The sequence below is a fragment of the Spermophilus citellus genome (assembly GCF_964194105.1).
Source record: "Spermophilus citellus genome assembly, chromosome: 12".
NCBI lineage: Eukaryota > Metazoa > Chordata > Mammalia > Rodentia > Sciuridae > Spermophilus > Spermophilus citellus.
In genome coordinates this window covers 84617263-84635624 of record NC_138198.1, presented here as the reverse complement: position 1 = coordinate 84635624, position 18362 = coordinate 84617263, and the positions used below count along the sequence as shown (strand labels likewise).

The window sequence follows — 18362 nt, the reverse complement described above, 5'->3', positions numbered from 1 at the left end:
CTCTCTTCTCACAAGATCTGCAGTCAAGGTGCATTGCTCACTAGTGCTGCTGAGCAAGGGGAACTTCAAGGAGAACTAAAACAGGGAACAGGTCCTGTTTTTGGAGAAAACAGAGGCACACAACGAGGGACTAGAGAACACGGCAACCCCTGGTGTCTGGATTACCCACAGCAAAGGGTACTGCTGTGAAAACGCTCTGGAGAAGGTGAGACCTCCTGAAAGGGTGAGTCCAGCGACAGAGGAATGGCTGATAACTGTGGCCACTCTGCTTCCAGAGTGAGTCATGTGGCCCCAAGGAGCCCCAGATGGACATTAGGAGATCTGCTTCTAGGGAACAGGCAGCACCAGCTTGCAGAGTCCTCCAGCAGGCTGTTGATCCCCTCCAAGTGCCCACCTCAGCCACTCCCACTTCTCCCTCCTCCATCTTTGCAGCCTCCCATCTCTACCCCTCAGCCCAGCCAAAGCAAATTCTCTTGATTTGCTTGTGGATGGGATCTTACGGCTAACTTTCACTGCTTTGGATTTTGCAGGCACATTTACCCCCAGAGTCTCTACCCCAAGAGACTTCACAGAGTATTTTTGTACAATTTTCTCTCCTTGAACTTTGAGTGAGAAATTGTGGTGCTAGGTGTTAAAATAATAAACGTTGAACCTGAACCACATAGGTATCTCCCTAAATCCACAACAGCCACTTGATATTCCCATTTTACAAATGAGGAGAGTGGGATGCAGATTGGTAAGATCTCAGGGCTAAGGGGAGGTGTCACTCAAAGATTACAGGAGCAAAAAGAGAGGAGAAAATGTGCACTTTTGTGATATATGCTAATGTATCACTTAAAGACCAAATGTAGAATGGTGTCCCCACATACAGAATAACCATAAGCATTTATTAATTAGCATTCTATTTGGTATTCCATTGAGAAAGATAATCCTTCATAAGACCAAATAAGACCTCTTGACTTTGCTACAACTGCCATTCTATTTAAAAAAAAAAAAAGACTCAGGGTGGGCTTCCGCTAAGTAATATATGAAATATGCAATTCACACTTTCTGGCAAAATTGAAGCAGGTGAACTCTGACAGGAAGTAATGAGTGTAATAAGCCGAAGGGAATATCACAGTTTAAGCAACCATATGCTTTGGTTATCAATAGGAGCATAGAGGCATTTGTCCCCCAAATTCACTTGGTCGCTCTTAAGTGTACCTAAGTGGATTTTCTCCCATGGAAGAGCCAATTTAGAAAAATATTTGGGGGACTCTTTTCATATGATAAAGGAGATTCAGAGCCAACTGAATTAAGAGGGAAGCTTAGTGGTGGGTGGGCTCATAGGATAATAATACCTGGGAGGCAGTGTGGTGGGTCCTGGGTCCCAGTCCTGCTGTGTGATTCTGGACATGGAACAAGCACTCTGAACTTTATCTCTGATGTAGGAGAAAGGTCTCCATCACATTAGACTGCTCTGAAGATGAAGTTGAACATGGATATGAAGCATCTTAAAGCCTGGCTGTCGTGCTCAATAACTGTTAGTTCCTATTCTTTAGTACAATGTTCCTGAAAGCTCCTTCAGCCCAGGAGCAACCAAGAGTTTAAAGAGCTACTGTTAATTTACTTACCGTCAATTTTTCTATCAGGTGCCATGATCGACACTGGAATTGCAAGATCAAGGAAGTTAGCGTCTTTTAGTCAATGGGGTTATTGAATGACAGGGAACCAGAGAAACCAGCAAGTAGCAGCAACCACGTGGGAAGACGGGATGTTGACCAGGTGGCTGCGCATGCGCATTTGCCTGCGCCTGCACAAGAGTTCTGCAAGAGGCAGCGTCCAGGATGCGGGAGGGGGGAAATCTGAAGCTCTCTGGGTTGTCAAGCCGAGAGAGAAGTTGCCTGTGTGTTAATAAAGATGTGTTGAAATTATTAAAATAAATGCTTCTGTTCAGAGAACACCGTTCATGACACATTTTCAGAGTCATCCAAGCAGTGTGTGTTAAGCATGACTTTTTTATTCTAATGCTTTGACATCTGGGACCTTGCTGACCCTGGAAGAAACTGTACCTCCAGGGCTAGCCAAAATTCCTAGAGATAGTAAATGACTTACCTGGGAGCATCTTTCCTATTCAAACCAACCAGGGGAGCCTCAGCCCACCACCTCCTGTGCTGGGATCCTGAGGACCTCCCACATTCTGGGCCATGCCCACCTCTCCTAATCATCCCAGGGCCAGGTAGATACCAGACAAGTAAGGACAACCCAAGGCCTCTGTCTCGCCTATTTTTCCCCCAGAAAATCACAGTAAAACCCCAGTGTCTCCTGTTTCTGGAGATCTGTAACTATAAAAAACTTCTTGCCAGGCCAGGTAGTGCACACCTGTAATCCTAGCACCTTGGGAGGCTGAGGCAGAAGGATGGCAAGTTCCAACACCAGCCTCAATAAATGAGGCTCTGTCTCAAAATAAAATTTAAAAGGAGTGGGGATGTAGCTCAGTGGTAGAACACTTGCCTAGCGTGCTTGAGGCCCTGGGTTCAATCCCTAGGACCTCACACAAACTAGGTTCCCAAGGCATGGGCGCACACACTCACACACACACACATTTCTTCCTTACAGTCATCTGTGTCTCTACATGATTGAGTCAAATGCTAGATGCATTCTGAATACTGCATGTAAGAAGTGGGTGGAGCGCAAATTCTCTTCTTTAGTCTCCAAGTGGAGCAAAGACCCTAGAGAGGACAAAGGGACAGTGGCCATCTTGTCACTGTGGCATTGCTAGCACTGCACAAATGCTGGTACATAGGAGTGCCAGGCAAGCATCGTTAATGAATGAAAATTCAACTGTCCCCAGGCAGCGTGGAGCCAGCAAGAAGGGTTGATCCTCCTGGGTGCCATACCCAAGGGCCTGGCAATTCTTTGTCTCAGTTCAGGCCAATAGCACAAGTTGGTCTTGGGGGCAAGAGGACACGGGGTCCCCACAGGAGTCCACAGCCAGGCCACAGGGAATACAGACAAGGAGACCAACAGGCCAGTAGCTTCAGGGCACTCAGAGATCAGATGAAGGGATCAGAATGGAGACATGGCAAGGATTAAGGGACCGGACTCTGGGAGAAAGAAGAGAGCAGTCAGGTTCAAGCCAGGGACACTCGTGGGCTCAGTGAGCAAAACCTTGTTTCAGCTCAACAAAAAATGGGAAAAGAAGTCCTGCCCAAGCTCAGGCTGACCTGCCTATAATCACGACTACTCTGGAACCTGGAAACGGTGCCAGCCTGCGTGTGGGGAGGCTGACCAGGGCAGAGCAGGGAAAGCAAAGCCAGGGCTTCTTGGTTCCCAAGTGTGAGAATCCCTGACAATGTTTTCACGGATTGATATTAGAACATACAGCTGCACATTAGCCACACAAATCTCTGGACCTTAATTTAACTTCCTTTGTTCTGTTGCGTATTTGCTCCATCCCTGGGAACCCTGAACTATTACCAAAATATTATGCTAATTAATGGAGTTAGCAAAATGTCACCACTCGGGGGACATGAGCCCAGATTCTTATGCCTGGCTGAGGTTGAATGGTGAAGCCTGCATACATGTGTGGCAGAGCAGGGTTGCCATGTCACTCACATTGCATGTGGCCATGCAGAGAGTGCATGGCTTGGTCACTTTCTTATTCATCCATTCAATTGTTTTCATGAATGGGCACCATCTTCTAGGTAAAGGCAGAAAATAGTAACTCCCTTTAATCCCGTCAAGCAAAGTGGGTCCAATGTAATCATTTGAAGAGTTTCTATGTAAATAATATCTCAAGGCAAAACTCTTTGTTTCTCAGATCCCCCTCTTTGCTGCCCTATTTCTCATAAAGATGCCCTCTGAAGGCTGAAATGGCAGATTCTGGAAAAGACAGGGCTGTGTGCACAGATCTGATGCAGCAGCACTGTAAGTGGGGTATGTTGACAGATCCTTGTGGGACCTTTAAGAGGAGATTAGGCCACGGAAGACTGTGCCCTCATAAATGGATTAACGCTGTCATCGCGGAAGTGAGTTATCTCAGCAATGGGTTCCTTATAGAGGGATGAAATTGGTCCCCTCTTGCCTGCCCTCCCTCTCTCTCTCTTCCTCACTTTCTCTTGCCCTTCTACCTTCTGCCATAGAGTGACACAGCAAGGCAACCCTTGCTAAATGCCAGCCCTGGATCTTGGACTTCTCAGCCTCCAAAACTCCATAAATCTCTATCTCTTATAAATTACCTAGTGTCAGGTATCTTTTTATAGCGGCACAAAATGGATGAAGACACTTTCCTTCACCTTTTCCTTACTCTTCTCTACAGAAAAAGTGACATTTTTGGTGAGATGAGAAGGTGGCAGCCTTTGGACCATGATAACTGAGGGAGGAGACAAATCCGGGGGCTAAATTTGTTCTCATTTGGGTGCTCTCTGCTCTGTCTGCCCCTGAGCAGGTTTCATGTCTCTCTGCAGCACTCCCAAGTCCACTTGGGGGAAGCTGGGTGGAGGCCTGCTTTGGTTTCAGAGCAACCAAAAGCTCTAAGGAGTTATTGGGTTCTGCCCAGCCAGAAATAGAGCTGATAGTATTTTTCTCTTCATCTAACTCCTGTGCAGTTCTGTTTTCAATGAACCTGATGGAGAAGGATAAGTACTCAATTGGCATTTGTAAACCACCCACAAATGCACTAACCATACACTGCGTTATAATCTTGGAGTGTTTTCCCATATTGGTAAAATATAGCTGCTCTCTTCACCTAGCACATAAGCTCAAAAGCAGAAGCTACATATTCCACCCAGAGTAGCAGAAAACCAGTTGAACTAGCCATAGACGTGACCCTTTATGACCATTCCTAGCGTGCTAGATACGTAGATTCCACAGACTGTGGCTTTAAACCACCACAAAGTCACCTGCTACTAGTAAAAGTCACAAAAAGGTCAATTTTCAATAAACGGATAGTCTCAGCTTTGTAAACTATCTCCTAAATGGGTCACCAAAAATAAATCCTCTGAAGGAAGAATAGCTGAAGGATAAAGGATGTCATCCCCTCTCCTTGGTAAGGCTGGCTTTCCTCCAGCCAGGTCTAAGTGACCTCAATTACTTACCACAAGTCATCTTAGTTAAATAAAATCAGTCTGCAGCCTGGGTGGCTGGGGCTCCATCCAGGAAAGCGACCGCACAGAGAGGGGATGGCTTCAAAACCTGCTGAAATCCATCCAGACAATATCTGAGCTCCCGGCAAGAAGGAAATGCCACCACCATCTGCCTCTGTTTGTGATGACCTGGGAATAAATAAAAATTAACCTTGGCCCTTGAATGAATAATGGAGCTTATCAACACTTCCTTCGTGTCTCTAATGACTATTGTGAAACAAGTTTACAACGAATTTTGGAGGGACAGGGCAGGAGGGTCATTGTTCTAAATGGCTCTTTACCAGGCATGGTGCTTCCTGTCTGCTTTTCTCGTATTTTGTGCCACCGATGCACTTTGGACCCTGGGTTGGAAATAGGGAAAAATAAGGAAATGTGTTTTGGGTTCAACAGAAATTCAACAAACCATTGGGGACGACAGGAGAAAAGAAAAGAAGGAAGAAAGGAGGGGAAGAAGAAAGATCTGGTCAGAGGGAGGGAATGAAAATCATGGTCAGACAGTCCCTAGTCCCTGAGGACAGATGGGAGTCCAAGTCCTGCACTTGACCTCTACCCCACTGTCGATACATAGGCCAGTTTCTGTACCAGTGGCCTAACACACATTCTTTTCTAGTGATCCCATGATGTAGGAGTCCCTATTTCACAGGTGAGGGTATATTCTCCAAAATCTTTTGAAAATCAAACCCTGGACACTCAGCTGGTGAACAGAAGAGCCAGGATTTGAACCCTAGCATGGCTGACTCCAAAATTCAAGCTCTTTCCCTTCCTCTGCCTTGAATCTCAGTGGAAACGACACTGGGCACAGGGGGAAGACTATTATTAGCCATTAACTTTGTTTTGAACTAACAAGCTAGTCACTTAGTGAGGCCCTGAAGCAATGGAACAAGGTAGAAGCACATTTTGATTGGGTTAGGAGATGGGGAGGGAGAGGTATTGGGGAGGGCTCCGGAAAAGCAGAGGGGAAATGGCTCTAGATTATGGGATGCTAATTTAAGGTTGATTGGTTCTGGCATTTGCTGGACCTCTGAGCACACACGCAGGCTCTCCTCAGAAAACACACGGCCGCAGGTGCGTCAGCATCGCACTTAGGGTATGTTACCAGGGGTAGAACCAGCCAGAGCCTTCACGGCCAAGAGGGCATGAGTAGATAAAGATGCAAGGTGTGTTTTTCATGAACTGGATTGGGCTGGAGCTCAGTCAATTTTGCCATGTTTTTGCAGTCTGCATACCATGGAAAATGTAAAGAAGGAAAAAAGATGTTTTGATCAGGTGGCTCCTAGGAAGCACCTCTAGAAGAGATAAAGAATGATAAGGCTTTCACCATGGTCAAAATCAGGAGGATCCGGTATCCCTCCTGGGGCTCTGATAGCCAAACTTGACACTAATTTTCTCATTCAAATGATGATTCTAAATAAATACGTGTGAACACTGTCCCCAGCAATCTGAATCAGCTGCAGAGACTTGTTGGAAGCTTAGAGAGCCGAACAAGCTATTTCTGAAATTTCTTTTGTTTTGTTTCACGAACATTATTTTCAACAAAGAGGGAAACATCCCTTACATACAGACATATGGTACCTTCTATTTATAACCAGATTAACAATTCATTCACACCTTGATTGAATTCTGCTTTATTGAGATGTCACAACAGATTCTCACAGCCTGCAAAGGGAAAGTCTTACAAATGATAATATTATGACAAGCAAGACACCTAAAAGTAAATGAATCATAATTGACGACAATTAGAAAGAGTTCACCACAAACAGAATGAGTTGTGATGGCGAGCAGAGTCCCTCTCTTGCAGAGGGAGGATTACCGTGGAGAAGTTGAAATCCATTCACACCTGTTAATGCATAACTCGTTCAGTTGTTGACGGGTGAAGCAACTCCATGGTTGAAGGGTTTTAACACGTGTTTGTGTTGCTGGTCCACAGCTTCACCTGAATCTATTATTCTGGAAGGACAGGACTGCCAGGTCCTTCCCTGTGATCTGACCAGAATCATGGGTATTGTTACTCACACCTTCTTTCATTCATCTCACCTCAATCAGTGAGTCTTATCAATTTTGCTCTCTGTATTTCCTGAGCTCTCCATTCCTCACCATCTGTACTATTGCCACTGAAAGTGGAGACACCATTGTTTCACCTGAGAGCTTTCTTCCTGGTTCGATGCCTCCCATCGATTACCTAGAGTAATCTTTCTAAAGTGCTTTAATGTTTCTCTATGGCTCCCAACTGCTCTCAGAATAAGGGACGATTTTGAGGTCCTACAATCTTGCTTAAGACCTGTGCTGCATGGTGACTGAGCAGACTCTAGTGCAAGTCCTGATTCTATTGGGCAGGTGACCTTGGGGAGTTTGTGTAGCTTCTCTGACCCTCAGCTTCATCCTCAACAAAACGAAAACCCTACTAGTATCTATCTTACAACCATTAGGTACGCACATACCTCTTGAGCCGTTTTGAGCTGTGCAAACCCCAGCAAAGCATGACCTTTTACATGGTGGGCTCAGCTTGGCACATGGCAAAACTTTCTTCTTCAGCTGCTTCAGCCCTCTGGGCTTCTCCTTGGTTCTTTCAATGTACCAAATTCTTCCATTCTACACTCTACTTCTTCCATTCTCGAGCCTGAACATAGGCATTGGCCATCTCCTCTGACTGGAAGGTTCTCTGCAGCTCTTTTGCAAGTCATGTACCCCCAAACACTCTGCCTGCACAATCCTGAGTCATTTATTATGTCTCTGTTTCCATGTCACCTCCTCAGGGAAGCCTTCCTTGACTGCCCTTGATCTCTTTATCCAGAGCCAAGCCAGATCCCTTTCTAAATCACTCACCAGATACTCTCTACTTCTTTTCATGGCCCTTAACTCAGATGAAAAAGCTGTGTTAACTTCTAGGTAGTGCTTATCTCTCCTTCATGACTGAGTTCAGTCAACGACGAGGATTGAGTCTATCTTGTTGACTCTTAAGTCTCCTGGACCTTAATTTGTTGGATGCACAAATCTACTTCAGGCTGCCTCCCTCGTTAATGAACAATATTAGTTGACTTCCAAGGGTAGGCGGAATAATACCCCTCACAGATGCCTGATCTCTAGAACCTGTGAATATGTCAGCAGACAATGGCAAGAGGACTTTGCAGATGGGATCAAGGATTTCATATGAGGAGACCATTGTGGATTATCCGGAGCTTATCTACGTGGGCCTAATAGCATCACAGGGTCTTTACAAGTGGAAGAGGGAAGCGGGAGGGTCAGGGTCTGAATGATGCACTGTGAGAAAAACTCCATCAGCCATTGCTGGCTTTGAAGATGGGGGGAGGGGACCAGCAGTCAGGGGATGTGGGTGGCCTCCAGAAACCAAAAAGAACCAGGAAATGGATTCTGTACTGGAGCCTCCGGAAGGAACCGGCCCTCTGCCACCTGATTTTAGTCCTATGAGACCCACTTCTGGCACCTTACCTCCAGAACTATAAGATAAGAAATTCATGTTGTTGTAAGCCACCAAGTTTGTCATTTGTTCCAGCAGCCATAGAGATGATCAGACCCACTTACCGGAGGTCAGACCACAATGGAGGAGCCAGGGCCAGAATGTAAGCATCTCCACCTCCCAGCCCCTCTTCCTTCTACCACGCTGCCCGGCCCCTGCCTCTCAGACCTTGGTTTTTCCAATTTGCTCTCATCTTCTGTTTCAGAGGAAGAAATCATTAGAGATGCAGCTGCTTACATGCAGGAGCATGTGCAGGAAGCGTGGATGCACAGCTGTGAGTGTGTGAGAGAAGGTGTGTGGGATTAGAGAGCTCGGAACGGCCTCATAATGGAATCCCCGGGGAGGGCCGAGGTCCCAGGCCAGCGACGCACACACGCCCATCTTCTCCCATCAGCGCCGCACAAAGCTTGACAGGGGCTCACTCATGTTTCAAAGCGCTCCTTCTTTTCAGAGCTATTTGTTATTGTCTCTGCCATCACAAGTTTAAAAAAGGAAAGTTAATTAAATATGGAACAAGACTGAGCAACATCTTTTAAACCATCATGTCATTAGAACTGCAGTCCTCAGAGAGATGCCTAAAAGGGGTTTGAGAACAATGACTGTTCAATCAGATATTTATGGGCATAGTTATGTAAACACACTCTTTATTGTCTATGTATATTTAATATAATTATCAGTTTTGTAGTTGGACTCTCCAGAGACCCAACAAATCACAGTATTGCTTTGAAAATGTCAGCAGAAAAGACAATTATGTTGCTAGCAAATATTCATAAATTATATTAAAAAGTCCTGTGGAAATGTCCCCTATGTTGCAGAAGCCTCCTCAGTAACTGAATAATCCTTTTATTTCTTTGATTTAAGGGTGATTTTAGAAGCAAGAAGGTTCTTTGTGAAAGCCTAAAGGCATGAACATAGCCCAGGAGCAGGCCAACCTTGGAAAACAAAAGCATGTGCATTCCAGAAAATTCAGAGCCCATTCATCCTTTTCCTCTGGCTGGCTCTCTAACCAGCTCGAATGTGCACATCCATCCAGGTACGTGTAGACACCTGCTTGCAAATTTTATTTCCTAAAATGCCCCATTAAAAAGAGAAGATAAATTCAATCTGTTCGCTCCTTGAGTACCTACTTAGAGCCATAACTCTTTCCTATGGCATTTTTTTCTTTAGAAACTATTTATAGTATTTCCCATTTTTTTCCCCTTGTATCATTTTTTCCCTCATTATGCACATGCAGAAATAAGTGGGGAATGGGGAAATTGCTCAGTAAATTAAAATGCACCCGGCTCTAGCTAAACCAATATGAGGGGTGGAGGTTGATAAACACCTAGTAAGCATTCACAAATCACTTCTATTGCAAGATATACAATCTGCAAATCAACATCTTAATTAGCAGCTAATGACATTTGGAAGGAAAGGTTAATGTTAAGTGCACAAAAGCAGGGTGGTTTAAAAAAATGTAGATTTTTCCTGCCTTCTTATAAAAAAATAAAGAAGGAGAGAAAAGATACCCAGTGATTATATTGGGTGTTATAAATATACATGTATTGGCAATTTGAAGCATCTTAATTATATAAGGTCTGTATTGATAGGCTACCTTTCATCTGAGGAGTTCAAAGCACTTTGCCTGTATCTCATTTATCCTCCAAATACCCCTCTGAGGGTAAGTATCTACAGGCAAAATGAAGTGAAGAGTTGTGGCAATTATCTACATAATTCAAACCCAAACCCTTGTTAATGAGGAATAAGTGGAGAATCTGAAGAGACTGGATTTTACAGATGGGCTTTCTGTGGAGCTAGAACTCCCTGGACACCGGGTCATGTTGGTGTGGCTGTGTCCCTAGATAGATAGCCCAAGAACACAAGAGCATGGAAATCAGTCGTTTTCCAAGGCTGACCTGCATTGCACATTCAACCCTGTCTGTCCCCAGAGAGAGCCATTTGCATCTCTTGCAAGGAACAGCTCCCAGAGTGGCCTCGGCCTCCTGCCTGCCTTTCCTCCTCTGCTTTCCTCACCTGAAACCCGCCCTGCTCCCCCATAACACCCATCCACATGTCCTTTCCTTAACCTTCAGTCCATTTCCTCCCCGAAACCTACTTTGATGGGGGCCAAAAAAAGACCCCATTCTGATTTTGTTGCTGATTTTTTTGACTCATAAGGCTGGCCTGCTGAGAATTTTTACTGTAACCTATTAGATGTTATTATCTGTGTGATGTCAATGACAGTGGCATGAGCATCCGCAGGCCTTGTCTTAGGATGTGCCCAGTCTTAGGCTGTGGTGTGCCTTGGATATGTCCTTCTGCCTGGGTGATTTTCCTTCCTTGGACCTTTTACCAAGGACAGAACACAGGCATCCTCCACAGGTGACCACCACCCTCCCATGGACAGATATCCCAGATGGTGGACACACCATTTCCAGCAGGCTCCCAGCAGCCCATGAGATCTTCCTGTAGATTTGGGGCAAGCAGTACACTGCAGAGATAGACTTAGAGCATTGCCTAGGCTGCCAGCCGCCCTCCGGGTTCATGGACAGCCCCTCCCACACCACAGCCACAGGCCCATGTCCTGCCAAGAGGGTGCCCTGCCTCTTCAGCCTCTCCCTCCCATGGCCTGCAGGTTGCAGAATAAGGAGGATGTTTTTCTCCTTGTTCCACTTGGAGCTCCACCTCCTGAGTCTTCATTTCCTGTCCCAAGATACAGCTCTTCCCAGAATGATTCCCAGTGGAATGCCCATTTCTTTCAGGGGAAATTCCAGCGACAGGGGTGCAATTGGCCCTGTGCCCTGCCCTCGAAGATAAGCCACAGCCTCAGGCATGACCTCATTTCCCAGTCCCTCAGTTCAGTTCAGTTCCCTTTCAGTTCCTCACCCACATGAAGGTGAATCCCAGGCCTGCGTGGCCTTCACTCGGCTCTCTGCACTGCAACCCCAAACACACTCATTCAGAGAATAAATACAGAACCCCAAAGAGAACACGACATATGGAAAAGGGATGGTGTGCTTTTATGGCTGGGAAATGTTTTAGTCAGCTCTTTCACTGCTGTGACTAAAGGATCCGACTAGAACAATTGCAGAGGAGGAAATGTTTATTTAAGGGCTCAGGATTTCAGAGGTCTCAATTCATAGACAGACAGCTCCATTCCTCAGGGCTCCAGGTGAGGCAAAACAACATGGCGGAAGAGTGTGGCAGAGGGAAGCAGCTCACATGGGGATCAGGAAGCACAGAGAGAGACTCCACTCACCAGATACAAATACATACCTTAAAGCCACAGCTCCAAGGTCCCACCCCCTCCAGCCACACCCCACCACTTCAGTTACCACTCAATCCCTATCAGGGGACTAACTCACTGACTGGGTTAAGGCTCTGACAATCCAAGGTTCTCCTCTGAACCTTCTTGTATTTTCTCACACGTGAGCTTTTGGGGGACACCTCACATCCAAATCATAACAGGAAAGACACATTTCCTGTATAAAAACTTTCATTTACAACTCTTTATCCTCAGGCTCCAAAGCATGGGGGTGTTGGAGTGGGCACACGGGAGGCCCCTCACTTGACACTGAGTGTTGGAGGTGACTCGTGAAGCAAATGTAGGGCAGTAGACATAAGAAGGCATGAAAAAAAAGGAAGAGCATCTGTCTTCTAACCTGCTGGAGTTGGGGGCTAAAATAGCCCCCAAATGTCCAAGCATGGTCCCCAGCTTGGCACTGTTGGGAAGTGCTGAAAACTTTAAAAGTGGGGCCTAGTGGGAGGTCTTCTAGTCACTGGAGGTATGGGATAGTGGGACCCTTACCCCTTCCTCTTTCTCTCTTTCACTTCTCAGCCACCATGAGATCAGTGGCCTTGCTCTACCATGTGCTCCCCATGGTGATGTGATGCCACACCATAGACCCACAAAACAATGAGGCCTACTGACCAAGAAGTGAAATCTCTAAAACCATGAGCCAAAATAAACCTTTTTCTTTTTTTAAGTTGATTATCTCAGGTGTTTTGATACAGATATGGAAAGCTAACATAATAAGAAAATGTATGGATAGATTAATCTTTATAAATTGACCACATAGCAGCAAAAAAAAAAATCTGGGTATTTACATACTATCTTCTACCTAGCAATTCAAATTATTTTCATATTTATTATCATGGTCATTCTTCTGACCAAACTATGATTAGTTATCATTACTCACTTTATAAGAATACAATTTTAAGTGACTTTATCCAAGATTGCCACTGTAAATACTCTCCTTTTTCCTCCAAGTAAATTTAGCCTGACTATGCTAAATTATGAATATATTTTGTGAATATACTTTATTGTAATGCTTTATCTTTATGTTGTCTCATCATCAGACTATGCACTACCTTTTAAAAGAAAAGATTTTGTGTCAAATCCTCAGTGAGATGTTTGCTGAGTGAATGTTGAAGGTTAATGTGTTTGCTCTTAAGGTCAGTGGGACCAAATCTCAGGCCATCTGCAATTCTTTTCATTAATGTTATACTCTCAGGTTTGCACATTCCTCATGGTTCTGTTCACTGGCATGCCACCTACATTTTTGCGGTGTCTTCTTTAGTGAGAAAGGCTTTGATTGTATTTAGAGACAGAAGTCAACAATTTACTTAGCCTTAAATGCTAATAGCATGGTTTGTGCCTCTTGGTACCATTTGTAGGTTTTGGGCATAGATATAGATGAGAGGAAGGGGAAAGGAAAGAAAGGACAATAAAGGTAATGAGAAGTAGAAATCAAGGGAAAGACAGCTGCCACCATCATGGTCACTTATGCCTCCGGGTCACATAGGTGCTTCTCTGTGTCTTAAAAGATGAATAGTTCCTGGTTGGCCCACCACAAATCCGTGCCTCCCACAGGTGACAAGTGGTTGGGCTTAATTAGGACTGGACCTTTCTGGGATTTCTTCGGAGGTTCATCAAGATCCATCTATTGTGGGGGGATGGATTGGTTTACAGGTATTGATCATTTGGTTATTTTCTCCTTAAGCAAGTTCTGATTTACAATCTAAACTACTGCTTTGCTGCGTTAGACCCTCTGCCTTTAGTAAATAGTAATTGGGAAAAAAACTAGAAATGTAAATGTACTATGTTGGGTGCATCCTTAAGGGTTTACAAAGAGGGCCAAGGACAAGTTTGACTTTCCCCAGGACCCTACCACTTGTGCCCAGGGTGCCCAATGCCTTATGCATCTTGATACTTCATTACCTGATTGCCCAGTTCTTCATCAGTCTGAAGCAATAGTAGTGGGAGGGAGCAGATAAATGGGTAATGACCCGCAATAGTGTAAGTTCAACAGCGGGTTTAAAACATCTAAGAGACAGGAAGTGCTAAATGCCTACCATCTAGTGGCTTGTCCATTAGCACAAATCACTTCAGAATCCACAGGAATGAGAGTGGCTACTCTATGGCACAATAATTACCAAGCCTCAGGATGACCCTGTGGAATACGTATCCTATCTCCATTTACTAACGAGGAACTTGAAGTTCACCAACTGTCTCCCATCTGAACTTTCCCCTTCCATGATGTTAGTCTCTTAAGAAAATTAGCTGCTTCCGTTTCCCACCTTCTTCCTCTTCTTCCTCCTCCTCTTCCTCTTCTTCCTTTCCTTCTCCTCTTCCTCCCTGTCTCCTTGCCCTCTTCTTCTTTTTTAATTTTTGAGCTACTGGTCACGCTGCCTTTTATGGAGAAAATGTATGTCTCTTAGGGATATCTTTACATGATAGACAGACAAATATAGCACAGTCCCAGTCCCCAAGTGAGGGACTGATGGCCCAGGCCTGTAGATATTTTTATCTTGTGCTCTAAATAAATACAGTCCTGGATGGAAACAAGACAAGGAAAGAAGAAAACTCACTGCTCCAGGAAATATGTAATCCCCAGGCAAAAAAGCAACAATTCAGGGGGACGGTCTGGGGGTAGTTCATTCTGAGAATCAGTGCATTTCTCAGAGATTCTGGAGAAGAGAAAGAAAAAGTGTTATATTACCTAATTCCTTTCTGCTGTTTTGACGGGATAGATTCCCTTACTTCCTGCCTGAAACGGTTATGAGGTGTTGTCATGAAGAACGAGAGACCCAGGATGTCTCCCGGGCAGGGCCAGGGTGCTGGGGGGAGGCAGGTACTCAGCTCTGCACTATTGCACGGGCGTCACTGTTAAAGCACTTGTGGATAAAAAGCTACTGTATGTATAAATTATGATCATTATTGCAGTAACAGAGAGTGTATCGTTACACTTACAGGATGTCTGAGAGCCCTGAGAAGCTGGAATTTGTGGTGAAAAGTGCCTTGCCAGAGCTCTGGAAACCTGCGAGGGACTTGGGGAGAGTTTGATGGAGATACCGGAAGACCTTGGAGATCATGGCAGGTGCAGGAGTGAATGTGTGCATGCCTCTGTGTGTGTGTGTGTGTGTGTGTGTGTGTCCATGTGCCTGTGCGTGTTCCTCAGAGTGAGTGCTGTAGAGGTCAGCTTGTGGCAAGGAAAATGAAAATGGAGGAAAAGCATCAATATTCTCTCTCTATGCCCTGAGCATTTAGGAAGGATGTGATCCAGGGAAGGGATTGCTGGATGGGCCTTTGGGGCTTAAAATTTCAGTAGAAGAGTGGGTAAATTGTCTATTTCAAGAGAAAGAAAATAGCTGGGTGCGGTGGCACACGCCTGTAATCCCAGCAGCTCCGAATGCTGAGGCAGGAGGATCTCGAGTTCAAATCCAGGCTCAGCAAAAGCAAGGCGAAGATTAACTCTCAGTGAGACCCTGTCTCTAGGTCAAATACAAAATAGAGCTGGGCATGTGGTCCAGTGGTGGAGTGCCCCTGAGTTCAACCCCCCGTACCCTCCTCCAAAAAAAAAAGAAAGAAAGAAAATAAACTCACTCATAGTTCCTCCACACGAAAGTAATGATATGCTACTTTTGATCTGAAATTGTCCAGATAATTTTAATATCTCTCTTATGCCCCAGGAAGGTAAAAATTAGCAAAAAAAAAAAAATATGAAACATCAGTGTTTGTATGGTGTTTTTAACCAAAAAGTGAGATTGTTAGTTATAAAAGTTTTATTTGATTATAAGCAATGTTGATGAGTTTTGGTTGTAGTAATTTCACCTGTCCCACATTAATGATCTCCCCCAAGCCATCGAGTGCAAAGCTCCTTTAAAGCAGATAAGAATGAGAATTAGAATTGGCGTGGGATTACAGTCATGCACTGCATAATAATGTTCCAGTCAATGACAGACCACAGGCACCATGGTGGTTCCATAAGGTTGTAATAAAGCATCAAAATTCCTAGTGCCCCGGGGCATCACAGGTATCATGACATTGTAGATAAGTTACACATTGCAGGTATTGTGGTGATGCTGGTGTACACAAACCTACTGTGGTTCCAGTTGTACATACACAGACATACATAAACTCACAATGATGGACAGTACATAATGCTTGATAATGACAATAAACAACTATGTTAACTGGTTTATATATTTACATATTATATGCTTTATCATTATTTCAATGTACACTCTTTATTTAAAAAAATGCATACTCTCAAACATATGCTGTGTTATGCTGGCAGCATCTTTATACATTGTGATCTTACTACATCTTGGGGTTGTATCATTTTCTCTTGTGCTTGACTCAATCTCATATTTTGTTCATTAGGGTCCAAGGAGCAATTAGACTGTTATTTATTTATGTACATATATTTAATAGCCATATTTATATATGCACAACATAAAGCCTAGTTATGTAGTGGGCTCTACCATCGAGGTCTGTGTAAGTACACACTATGATGTTTGCACAAGACAAGCACCTCGCAGCACATTTTCCAGAAATATGTCCAAATGTGTTTCCATTTGTGTCTAAGCCCCTGTGTATATAGAACCTTATTTTTTCTGCATGGGAAAGAATCTACTTCAAACCCAAAAGTTTGAGGTTCCTCTTTCTCTTACAAAGGTTCAAGTGGGATGAATCACCTCCTTTCATTAACTTGTCTTTAACTTGTCTTTTCTCCTAATAGGTCTCTTTTTCTTCTTTAGAGTTGGACATAGTAGGAAAAAAAATGAATCTATTCTTGTAGTTGGAGAAAACATGAAATCAAGAGCATGTGTTGTTAAGTGACCCATACCTTTACCGTCCCCTGCCCATGCATCATCACAGAGGATACACAATCTTTCCTCAAGGAGCCCAAATGTCAGGGAAGGGAGCCCAGTTTCTTAGTTTTCCTTCCTGCATTAGTAGATATGGTGCTTCTCACTGGTTTTCATGGGTCTTCCACTACATGTATGATATCTATCTTGTATTTTATTCCTTTTCTTTTATCTGAAAAGATAAAAGAAAAGCAAAATTGACATTGCCTTATTTTTCAATTGATTGTTTCAGAGATCTTTATCAACAACAATGGGCAGGGGTGGTGTCTTCTCTGTCCTGCTCCCCCTCCCCCTCACCACCGTCTATTCATTGAAGAAGTCCTGAAACTAGCAAGCAGAAGGGAAAGGTCCTTTCTTGGGTCCTGGAAAGACATAAGGTCCTTTCCTAGGTCCCAGAAAACCACCCAGCCCAATGGGCTGTGCCTGAGCACCAGATGGCATGGCCTCAGCTTGGTCTCAAACTTGCTCCTTTGTGGCTTATGAGCCTGCCAGAGGTCACTTCACTTATCTAGGTTTCAGTTTCCTCTAAGAAGGTTGGACTCAGGCTGGGGCAGTAGCTCAGTGGCAGAGCACTTGCCTACCATGTGTGAGGCACTGGGTTCGATCCTCAGCACTACATTAAAAAATAATAATAATAAATTAAATAAAGGCATGCTGTCCATCTACAACTACAAATTAAAAAAAAAAAAGAAGGTTGGACTCAATGATCTTTAAGTCTCTTTCTAGCTCCTTCATTGTCTAAATCACAGCTTCTCAGGCACCTCCATAGGGAAAGCCAGTCTTACCATTGCTCCAACACAATTGGTTAAGACATTTCAACTGGGGAAGGAAGATATGGGCAGGCAAAACACCTGTGAAGAAAGAAGTTTTTCTTGGATGTTTTTGGATTTCCAGGCAATGTCACCCAAGAAAGGGGCTTTGGTATTCACCAAGACATCCCTTCCCCCCAAAAGGCTCATAGCATCTCAGACCTCTAGACCCAACTTGTCAGCTGCCTATAAACCTGACGTTGTTAATCCCCAGATTTGCTTTAAATCTCTCTCTCTCTCTGAGAGAGAGAGAGAGAGAGAGAGAGAAGTAGGCTTTTTTGTTGTTGTTGTTCAAGAGTTGGTTGGAAATTAAGCTGCGAACCCTACAATAGCAACCCTGGAATCCACAGCCCTATCCAGGGAATGGCAAAGAAATTCCGTGGAGGGCACCCACTGTGACTGGAAGGAATAGGCTGTGTCAGGAAGAGGGATGCAGCCATGGTCAGATGAGGAAGGAGCAGTGGCAGTACATGTGCCAGCTATGTGTCTTGTCCTCCCCTTGGGAAAAATAAGAAAGAAGAATTTAGGGCAGACTAAATATCAGTATTGGGCCCTTTGGATCAAGAAAAGAGGAAAAATGTGGTCCAGGCCGTGGCCCAGCATCAGAAATAGGTAATCAACAAAGGACAATGTACAGCTGAAAATAAGAAAGATTAAGAAGCTTAAAAAAAAAATCCATGTTCACCTAAGGCTAGAGAATTTAAGATCTATTAAAAGGATCGTTAATCTAGAAGGAAAATGTCCTGCTAGTAGAGACAGCAAGAGCAGGGCTCCCCATAGAATTATGGGAACTCAACAGACAGGGCCACCATGATGGTG

General features: G+C 44.3%; 1 protein-coding gene and 1 long non-coding RNA gene across 3 annotated transcripts in view; both read left to right on the top strand.

Moving 5' to 3' along the window:
* ZNF521 (zinc finger protein 521) overlaps window positions 1–8662 on the top strand; it is a 298275-nt gene extending 289613 nt beyond the window's left edge. The window contains exon 8 of one of the 2 annotated variants that reach the window (XM_081262582.1): window positions 8638–8662. In XM_081262582.1, coding sequence (XP_081118708.1) covers window positions 8638–8646 — 9 coding nt within the window. In that variant the 3' untranslated portion in view covers window positions 8647–8662. The remainder of the gene's footprint in view (window positions 1–8637) is intronic. The other variant, XM_081262583.1, reaches the window with a different exon arrangement.
* A 41-nt stretch (window positions 8663–8703) lies between these two features.
* The window catches only part of LOC308631381, a 72080-nt gene continuing 62421 nt past the window's right edge, over window positions 8704–18362 (top strand). The window contains exons 1-3 of the long non-coding RNA XR_014018182.1: window positions 8704–8893; window positions 9463–9634; window positions 14836–14960. This is a non-coding gene — a long non-coding RNA (uncharacterized lncRNA). The remainder of the gene's footprint in view (window positions 8894–9462; window positions 9635–14835; window positions 14961–18362) is intronic.